Source organism: Entelurus aequoreus, linkage group LG24, assembly GCF_033978785.1.
Source record: "Entelurus aequoreus isolate RoL-2023_Sb linkage group LG24, RoL_Eaeq_v1.1, whole genome shotgun sequence".
Lineage (NCBI taxonomy): Eukaryota > Metazoa > Chordata > Actinopteri > Syngnathiformes > Syngnathidae > Entelurus > Entelurus aequoreus.
Window position 1 is genome coordinate 29,542,474 of NC_084754.1, and position 10,879 is coordinate 29,553,352.

General features: G+C 43.1%; 1 protein-coding gene across 3 annotated transcripts in view; it reads right to left on the reverse strand.

The window, feature by feature from the left end:
* Nucleotides 1-2,072: 2,072 nt before the first annotated feature.
* Nucleotides 2,073-10,879, reverse strand: part of zfpm1 (zinc finger protein, FOG family member 1) — a 221,046-nt gene continuing 212,239 nt past the window's right edge. For 2 of the 3 annotated variants that reach the window (XM_062035961.1, XM_062035963.1), the window contains one exon: nucleotides 2,073-9,228. In XM_062035961.1, the coding sequence (XP_061891945.1) occupies nucleotides 6,653-9,228 (2,576 nt within the window). In that variant the 3' untranslated portion in view covers nucleotides 2,073-6,652. The remainder of the gene's footprint in view (nucleotides 9,229-10,879) is intronic. The other variant, XM_062035962.1, reaches the window with a different exon arrangement.

Sequence of the window (10,879 nt, forward strand, 5' to 3'; positions counted from 1 at the left end):
GGAACAAGGGGATGGGTCAAATGTAGAGGACAAATTTCACCACACCTAGTGTGTGTGTGACAATCATTGGTACTTTAAAGGCCTACTGAAACCCACTACTACCGACCACGCAGTCTGATAGTTTATATATCAATGATGAAATCTTAACATTATAACACATGCCAATACGGCCGGGTTAACTTATAAAGTGACATTTTAAATTTGCCGCTAAACTTCCGGTTCGAAACGCCTCTGAGGATGACGTATGCGCGTGACGTAGCCCGGGGAACACGGATATGCCTTCCACATTGAAGCCAATACGAAAAAGCTCTGTTTTCATTTCATAATTCCACAGTATTCTGGACATCTGTGTTCGTGAATCTGTTGCAATCATGTTCATTGCATTATGGAGAAGGAAGCCGAGCAAGCAAAGAAGAAAGTTGTCGGTGCGAAATGGACGTATTTTTCGAACGTAGTCAGCCACAACAGTACACAGCCGGCGCTTCTTTGTTTACATTCCCGAAAGATGCAGTCAAGATGGAAGAACTCGGATAACAGAGACTCTAACCAGGAGGACTTTTGACTTCGATACACAGACGCCTGTAGAGAACTGGGACAACACAGACTCTTACCAGGATTACTTTGATTTGGATGACAAAGACGCAGACGTGCTACTGTGAGTATGCAGCTTTGGCTTCTAAACATTTGATCGCTTGACCGTATGTGCGCAACTTTTTTTTGCGTATGTATGTAACTTTTTTAAAATATATAAGCTTTATGAACCTTGGGTTAGGTGAACGGTCTTTTGGGCTGAGTGATTGTGTGTGTTGATCAGGTGTTTGAATTGTATTGGCGTGTTCTATGGAGCTAGGAGCTAGCATAGGAGCTAGGAGTTAGCATAACAAAGACATAGGTGTTTTTATGCAGGATTAATTTGTGTCATATTAAATATAAGCCTGGTTGTGTTGTGGCTAATAGAGTAAATATATGTCTTGTGTTTATTTACTGTTTTAGTCATCCCCAGCTGAATACCAGGTACCGTGAGTATGCAGCCTTGGCTGCTAAACATTTGATAGCTTGACCGTATGTGCGCGTCACGTACGTAACTTTTTAAAAATATATGAGCTTTATGAACCTTGGGTTAGGTGAACGGTCTTTTGGGCTGAGTGATTGTGTGTGTTGATCAGGTGTTTGAATTGTATTGGCGTGTTCTATGGAGCTAGGAGCTAGCATAGGAGCTAGGAGCTAGCATAACAAACACGTAGGTGTTTTTATGCAGGATTAATTTGTGGCATATTAAATATAAGCCTGGTTGTGTTGTGGCTAATAGAGTATATATATGTCTTGTGTTTATTTACTGTTGTAGTCATTCCCAGCTGAATATCAGGTCACCCCCGGCTCTCACAGCATCTTCCCTATCTGAATAGCTTCAACTCCCCACTAGTCCTTCACTTGCACTTTACTCATCCACAAATCTTTCATCCTCGCTCAAATTAATGGGGAAATTGTCGCTTTCTCGGTCCGAATCTCTCTCACTTCATGCGGCCATCATTGTAAACAATAGGGAACTTTGCGTATATGTTCAACTGACTACGTCACGCTACTTCCGGTAGGGGCAAGCCTTTTTTTTATCAGATACCAAAAGTTGCAATCTTTATCGTCGTTGTTCTATACTAAATCCTTTCAGCAAAAATATGGCAATATCGCGAAATGATCAAGTATGACACATAGAATAGATCTGCTATCCCCGTTTAAATAAAAAAAATTCATTTCAGTAGGCCTTTAACTTTAACTATTTAAAACCTTAACCTTTCACTGTGCAAAGATATATTATTCGCAATAACGTCCCACACGGATGTGTTTAGTCATACTGTAGATTTAGTGTCCAACTTGATTGGTAATTCACTCATTTAAAAGAAGAAGAAAGCCACTTGGAAATTTGCATTCTACGTCAGCTGTGCAAAGATGATTTAAAAGCATCAAGTCGCCCACCCTGTTAGAGCGGCGATCAGTCAGAGGAAGGCTGATGACTCATTCAAGTACTCTTCACAAGCAGTCATCTTTTTGAAAGGAAGATATTTTGCGTGACAAAGTATTGACACTTTCACACGTAATCATCATCCAACTCAAGGTCCGCCACTCAGGCTTCTGATGAAAAGTGCGAGTAGGCGCTGACGACCACAAAAAAACACTTCTCAGAAATGTTGTGTTTTTTATTTTCCCATGCATAGTTTGGACAAGCTTGGAATATATGAAAAATAAAAAAAAGTTTTGACATCCATTCCTTTAGAATTAGGGAAGTCCTTCGTGAAAGAACAATAATTGTTTCGTTTGTCTGACGGATGAAAGTGCTGCATAAAATAAATATAGTGGCAGGGAAAATTCCCTAAAGCAAAAACATTCAGAAAATGTGATGCAATAAACACAGCGGGGAAAATAGACCAAAAAAAAAAAAAAGGACAATATTCCATCAATCAGAAATTCTGTTCATTTCTTAAATGAATAATGTTGGATGACTTGTCGCAAACCAGGGAGGACTAATAACTGGGGAGAACTGTTACAACTGGGTTCCGCTTTTAGTGTCAGACCAACACCAGACTTTCCGTACGTCATATCAGGTCAATGGGGATGAAACAGAGCTAGTAGGAAATATAGGAGAACGTTTTGAGATGTGTGAAGTTCGGGGACGGCGTGGCAAAGGTTGGGAGAGTGGCCGTGCCAGCAACCATGAGGGTTCCTGGTTTGATCCCCGCCTTCTACCAACCTCGTCACGTCCGTTGTGTCCTTGAGCAAGACACGTCACCCTTGCTCCTGATGGGTCGTGATTAGATCCTTGCATGGCAGCTCCCGCCATCAGTGTGTGAATGTGTGTGTGAATGGGTGAATGTGGAAATACATTGAAGGTAGAAAAGCGCAATACAAGTATAACCCATTTACCATTTTTTTTTCTTTTTTGTGAAGATTTCATGTTTTTTAGGCCTTTTGATGTTAGTCAAAATGTTTTTTTTTACTCTGAAGGGGTGGATCAAATGCCACACAGACTATTAATAACTTTAATTACAATCTCAACTTGGGCCAAATGAAATGTTAAATATCGTCAACAGCAAATAAAATCAATTAATTCTGAAATAATTACAGTGGCATAGGGATGGGCACCTTTCACAATTTTAATAAATGTTCATTTGTTTGATTGAAAAACAAAAAATTTAATACTAATAACTGTGTTGTCCATCCATCCATTTTCTACCGCTTGTCCTTTTCGGGGTCGTGGAGGGGTGCTGCAGCCTATCTCAGCTGCATTGTCCAGTTGTTATATATTGTTTTCTTACACTTCGGACTGTCATTTGCCAGTATTCTTTTATCCAAATGTGTCCCAGCTGTGCTGCCGTACTGCGATGAGGTGGCGACTTGTCCAGGCTGTACCTTGCCTACCGCCCGAATGCAGCTGAGATAGGCTCCAGCACCCCCCGCGACCCCAAAAGGGACAAGCGGTAGAAAATGGATGGATGGATGGATGGATGTGCTGCCGTAACCAGGAAGTAGTCTATTCATCAAGTTGTATGTGCCAGTCAGACACCAGCTGTTTGGTCAAGTTTTGATGATCAAATTGGGAGGTGCTAATGCTCATCAGTAGCATGTATATTGCATATACCATTTATGGGCAAGAAAGCATTTAGGTTTTCAGCAGCGAAGGCTTGGAATAACCTACAATCGAATATTAAACTTCAAACCCTTGAATGAGTTTAAAGCTTCTGTGAAAGGACTGCAGTCTACCTTGTCTGTATGCACATGTGTTATGTGAGCAAGTTTTAATGTCGTAAATGTGATGTTTTATGTATTTGTTTACTGTTTTTAATGTAACCTTGCTGCTGCCCTCTTGGCCAGGTCTCCCTTGGAAAAGAGATCTTTGATCTCAATGGGATTTTACCTGGTTAAATAAAGGCTAATAATAAAAATTAGCATCAAGCTAAGTTGAAAAGTGGAACCTTATCGTTGAGCACTTTCTATGAAACACGGTTGCCTTGTTGGCACGGAAAAATGCAGCAAGAGTTTAAGCCAGCGAGTCTGCAACTGGCCGTGACGTCACGTTGAACCCAGGTGTCAAACATTGGCACTGTTTGATTTGACTCCAAGCGGTCATACAAACACAGACCCTGCCCCAAGTGGAGGGGTTCAAGTACCTCGAAGTCTTGTTCACGAGTGAGGGGGGAGTGGATCGTGAGGTCGACCGGCGGATCGGTGCGGCGTCTTCAGTAATGCAGACGCTGTATCGATCCGTTGTGGTGAAGAAGGAGCTGAGCCGGAAGGCAAAGCTCTCAATTTACCGGTTGATCTACGTTCCTATCCTCACCTTTGGTCATGAGCTTTGGGTATGACCGAAAAGACAAGATCACGGGTATAAGCGGCCGATATGAGTTTCCTCCGTCGGGTGGCGGGGCTCTCCCTTAGAGATAGGGTGAGAAGCTCTGCTATCCGGGAGGAGCTCAAAGTAAAGCCGTGCTCATCCACATCGAGAGGAGCCAGATGAAGTGGTTCGGGCATCTGGTCAGGATGTCACCCGAACGCCTCCCTAGGGAGGTGTTTAGGGCACGTCCGACCGGTAGGAGGCCACAGGGAAGACCCAGGACCGGCTGGACGAAGTGGCTGGGGAGAGGGAAGTCTGGGCTTCCCTGCTTAGGCTGCTGCCCCTGCAACCCGACCTCGGATAAGCGGAAGAAGATGGATGTTGCACAAGCAACATCCATCTTCATAATACAAACAGAATTAGGTCGGTACTTACATAAGTATTGAATTCAGTACCCATCCCTATAGTGGTAACTTTGTTTTTGTGCACCACGCCAAGTTTTCACCAAAGATTTTCCCCAGTTTTTGCATACCGTCTTGGTTAGCGTATGGCCAAACAGGGTCTAAGAAACTAGTCAGTTTGCCCGCGTACTATTCTGCGGGATGGAGAGCAAAGTGCGGTCTTATTAGTTTACTAGTGTGTCCAAATGTGTTCATACCATGACTGTTATGACAAAATGTGTCATAACTCCTCACACAGAAGTCATTCTACCCCAGCTCTGTGACACCATCACTAATAGACTCTGCCGTTACAAGTTACACCACAAGTCTGTGCTTTTATTGAGTAAGAATGTAACATGAGACCAATTTGTTTACAACAAGAGTCTTCAAAAAAGGTAAAAGGGGTGTTAAATGTTGACTTATCACTTTGATTAGGCATTAATTATTATACATGTTCAACTATAACTGTTTTGTGTTCACATTTTTGAGTGTCTCGAACAAATTAATTGGATTTGCATTATTTCTTATGGGAACAATTATGTTCTGTTTTCATACGATTTGGGTTCCAAACAAAAACCGAGGTACCAAACAAAAACCGAGGAACCACTGTGTGTTTGTTCTGAAGTGCGTGAGGTGGGTCATGCCCTATTCTTCGCTGGATGCAAATGCAAGCAAGAGACAGGAAAATATTTGACAAAGTATATTCAACTTTGAAGGCATGGGTGGATTTTCTTCATATTCCATTAAAAGACAAATAAAATGATGCAGGTACATAAAGCCAGCTTTCTGGATGAGACTATTATAGCCTATTGGAAGGAGACTTCATTATAAGAACCGCACTCTGACGTCTTGTGATGGTTCTAATGGTGCTGCTGGTGAATCACCGTCAAATAAAGAGTACATAAAGACAACAAATGAAGGCTTCCATGAAAATGACATCCGACGTAGTCCCAGGGAGAAGATATTAGATATCTACACTAGAAATACTTCATCACACCGAGAGCCACACAGTTCCTTCTAACAGCATGAGAATAAGTAAATAACAAATAAAAATACTCTTCCACAATATGTAGGTAGTTTTTTGTTGACATGAAATCAGTGAGGACTACAAGATAAATATTTCACATTTGTCTCTCCCTTGCATTTAAGAGAAAATAAAAACATGTGTATATGAAAAAAAAAAAAATTCTATTGTGAAATATCCTTCAGTAATTACTAACATTCCATACCACATATTTTTTCTTTTCAACTAAAAATTGCTTCCGCTTTTTTAAAATTAGCGTAAAAGAGCCAGTGTTGAAACCAAATGAATTATAGAATTTTTCTTTAGACATCATAGACTATACACAGATAATAAAAACATTAAACGTGATCAAGTCTTTCCATACAAGGGATATTATTTCGCTGTTTAGTTCTGGACCTGTACGATCACTTCAGTCAATTGCCAAAATAGAACTGGAGTTTTTCCGACAAGAAGAGACAGACTAAGCGTTTTCACAGAGAACTTTTTAACGTCCCACAATGCGGAATATTGAGAAGTTGGGAAATGTTAAATTGGTGGCAAGTTATTGACCTAGGGGACGAGGGCACACCTTAGTGCGCAGGTAGACAAACAGGTAGGCTCCATTTCACCTCATAGTGTACTTGCAGACCCACAGGTGAGGAAAAATAATCTTTAGTAACACCACTGGCAAAGTCTGCTCAGGGGCAAAGAAACATCAGGTCCTGCTGAGGAGTAACAGCCATTCTTTCAGATAATGGTCATGCCAGCTAAGTGCAACTTTGGCACCAGTCTGGGAGGACTGACAGCAGAAAAGGGGAATGGGGGCTTTCTTGGAGAGAATTGAGGAGTAGCGTCTACTCACTCAGGAAGGAAAAAATACCCAGCTCACTTGACGTGTTCAGCACTGTGGGAGGAACAGTAGTACTTTTTATGAGCTATGAATGTGGAGAGGCTGCTGAACTTAATGTTGCACAGCCGGCAGAAGCGGGAGTTACCGTTCTGGACCGGCGAGATGACCGGGCTTTTAGGACCGGGGATGGCAGTAGTTTGGGGTGCAGAGAGGGAATGGGAGGCAACAGTTGGCGAAGCCTTGTCTGAAATTAGGGATGTACCAACTGTCTCTTTTCGGAGGTCAGGCACAGGTGACAAAGTCAGAGGGGGAGCCCCTGAGGGGGATATGGGTAAAGGTAAACCGGCTGATGGGGATTCACTCCCACCTGAGGGGCTTCCATTTGCCAGAGGAGAGGAGGGAGAAGTGGTTTCACTACTTGCCTTCCCATTAGTAGTATCTCTGTGAATGTGAGAGCCTGATCTTGGATTATTGGAGGTGGTGGCTGTGACTCCATCTTTGGGACTAAGGCTGGAACTGGAACTAACTAGTCTGCCTTGATGGGGTTGAGCCTCTTGGAGTGACTTCTTTGATACAACCAGACCATGCATAGTCTTGAAATGCTCAATTAGCTCACATGTGATGGTCCTGCTAGGACAATACGGACAGACCATCTGAGAAGAAGCCGTGCTACCACTTTTGGCGCCCGCTCCCGGTGTCGCTGCAAGCGTGCTTGCTGTATCAGGTGGAGACGTGGCATCCGAGGCAGGTAAGGCTGAGATGTGCGGACTAGGCGAGGAACCTTGAGCTTGTCTAATCCACTCTGCAGGGAGCGCCTTAGCTTCTATTGGATGCAGAAGATCTTGGCGTTCCTGGTGAGACTTTCTTTTGGGAGAGGTAGAGGCCGATCTTTTGAGCCTGTGGAGCTGCTCTAAGGTGTGCTTTTGGAGGCTGGTGGCAGGGCAATAGTAGGTTTTATGTGCCAAGTAATTTTCAATGCTGTTGAAGCTGATACTACAGGCGGTGCACTTGTGGTAATCAGTGAGCGGCAACACGGGAAGAATACCGCTAGTACTGTCCCGTGGAAGTTCTACAAGGCGAGGCCTTTTGCTCAAATCAATCGGACCATCTCCTTCAGGGCTGGAGTTGCCTCCGCCATTGGGAGAAACTTCTTGTTTCACCGCCAGGCCAAGAACTGACGGAGATGGAGCGGAGGCAGCGGCAGCAACAGTGGCAGCGGCAGCGGCTAAGGCTTCAGTTCTTGCCATGTGAATCTCATACATCTTCTTCCTCTTGCGTGTGCGGAATGGCTGGGGATGGAAGGCTGCTGTGGTGCTTGCCTTGGCCATGTGTGTGGATCGCTGGTTGGATGGATCGTGGCGTGAAGCGCAATAGAAGCGTTTGTGAACAGTGTAGTTTTCATGGCGACTGAAGCGGATGTTGCAGGCCTCACAAAAGGTTCGGTTGGGATCATCTTCCAGGTCTTCAACAGACCCACTGACAGGACTCTGGCTATCCTCACTTGTTCTTCCTCCTCCACTGCCTATACCCTCCCCTTCAGAAGAGGACGACATTCCTTCCTTGCCTGATGGCGTTTCGGTCTTCACTTCCAAAACTCTCCTCACTTCTGTTGCTACGCTTTCTGCCGCCGGGTCAGTGTCAGAAGGTGAGGCCGAAGCCGCTCTGCTCACTGCTCCATCACGAGGAGATGCTGATGAATCTTGTGCCTTTCTAGAAGGCACCGTGGCTGGGGGAGTATCCCTTGCTGATCCTGGATCTGAAGCTGAGGTGGCTCCTTCTCCGTGGTGTCGACTGGAACAGTAAAGCCTCTTGTGTGCATAGAAATTGTTTATGTTGTTGAATGTAATGTCACACTCAAAGCAGGTGGCTCCTTTTTGAGGCGGAGTTGCCGTGGCTGTTGGAACGGTTGGCGCAGAGGGGAAGAAGGCGGTTGGGGTGTTCTGAGGAACTGTCTGACCCTGCTTCAGTCGACTGTGAACCATCTCAGACATTTTAGCCAGGATCTCTGAGGCCTGGGGCAAAATGGCTGTTTCGGGGTTGAACATGTACTGAGGCAAAAACATTGATCCACTTGGGAAAACTGAGCCAGCACCGCCAATATGAGTTGGGCTACAACCAGGAGTGGGACTCGTTGGTTCTGCTTTTACTACTGTGGTAGCAGGGCTCTTTGGAGAATTTGATGTTTGACAAATTAGGTTCGTAATTTGACTCTCATTTGTCGTCCCCTCTGATTTTTGGCCAGCTTTCTCGCTACGCTCTTTAACATCCATCTGCTCTTCTGCCTCAGATTCTGATTGAGGCTCTTCCTTGATCTTAAGGTTGTTGTTGGTTTGAACATCAGAGAGACTGCAGCCTCGTGGAGTCGCAGAGCCCCCATTAGCACCAGGGCTGGATGAATCTGGCTTAGGGACACAGCCTAGAGGCTCTCCCTCAGGTGTAGATGATTGAAGCTGGTCAACTTGGGTACTTTGACGAGGGGTGGGGCTCCTTTCAGTCGGGACTCGCACTTCTAAGTGGGTTTGTACATGCTGCTGCAGCTGGGAAGGGGATTCAGAGTTGTGGCCACAGACTTGACACTTTAGCACCACGCCAGAGTCTCCTGGGCTGAGAACTGCAAAAGAGAAAACAATTCATGTCAGTCTCTTGTCTTTGAGTAGACTTACTAAAGTGTAAGTCAACGTATGAAGTTTGCACTATAAAAGACAGGCGCCACCTTTTAAAGAAACAGACAATCTCATGAAACACCTCTCATTGGCAAACATCAGATATGTGAAGGTTTTTCAAAAAAGCAACGCACGCATAACTTGAATAATTACACATATCAAGAAGTAATTACATTACTATTTTAAAAAAGTAAGAAGACAAACATCTTTTTTAATAACATTTTTGCTAGAAAATGGATGAATGGCAAAACTGACACAGCGAGTCAGTTTTTTCAATCACATGATTGCCATTTTGCCTAATGTTCCTGGCATAACCCAAACTGGGGATCAAACCCGTGTGCCTTTTATGGCAAAAAAGGCACACGTGTGTACCATTACACCACCAGCAGAGTTGGTGATTTGCTGTTATTCTTTCATTGGTTACAGAGAAGAAACGTGATGGGAACAAGTTTGTCGTAAACATTTCCAATAAAGTGTATTCAGTAATTCCATTCCATTGACATTTTGCTAACTATTTTGCATTTTCACAGAGGCAAAGTGTGTCCCAATTAGATTAAATACGGTACAATTGAATTTTTCAAGTGATATTTGGCAACCTTAGTCATAATACAATTCCTGAGATAAATGTCCACCAGGTCATTCACATTTGAACCGATACGGTCCCAATTCCCAGTTCCGGGTAACCAATACCGGTACTCAACTGTACTAATTTTCAATACTTTTGTGTGTGTTCATTTGATAAAATAAAATAATTTAACATATTTAACATATGGGCTATGGAGGTTTTTTCCCACTCCAGACTGGGATCCCTTAGGAGCCCAATCTAGATTGTATTTTTTTACTCATCCTTCCCCAGCGTTTTAACTTTTCCCCCATCTTTTACGGGGCGCCTTGTGGCGACCCATCAGCGTTCCTGTTCTGTAACCCTGTACACTGTTTGTTTGTCTAATCTTGAAGGGGTTTGTGCTGAAAACAAAGTTTTGTTGTACTTGTGCAATGACAATAAAGACCTATCTATCTATCTATCTATCTATCTATCTATCTATCTATCTATCTATCTATCTATCTATCTATCTATCTATCTATCTATCTATCTATCTATCTATCTATCTATCTATCTATCTATCTATCTATCTATCTATCTATATATCTATCTAATTATAACTGTGATGTGAAGTTGTTGTATCGAGTTTTACTACACTTTTAAGTCTCATTCACAAGTATGCATTTATTTCAGTTTGTCCTAGGTGTGTTGTAGTAGTCAGGAAGTAGTCTATTAGGTTAAACTACCAGTCTTATTGTTCGTTGAGCCCTGAAAAGTGTTTGCTTGTAAGTTTTGTACTTATCAAATGTAACATGCATCTTAGTTAATTTGAATGTGTTGAAATCGCCATATAAAATCCCTAATGTTAATCAGTAGCATGTACAGTATATGGCATATCGAATGTAAATTATAATCGAGCTAACGCATTTTGGAAAACAGGACCTTCCTTTTGAGTGCTTTCAATCAGGCATACTTGCTTTGTTGTAATGGTAATTTACAACATTACTGAGAGGCAGTTTGCTATGAATAGGCAAAGTTAAAGTTAAAGTTAACGT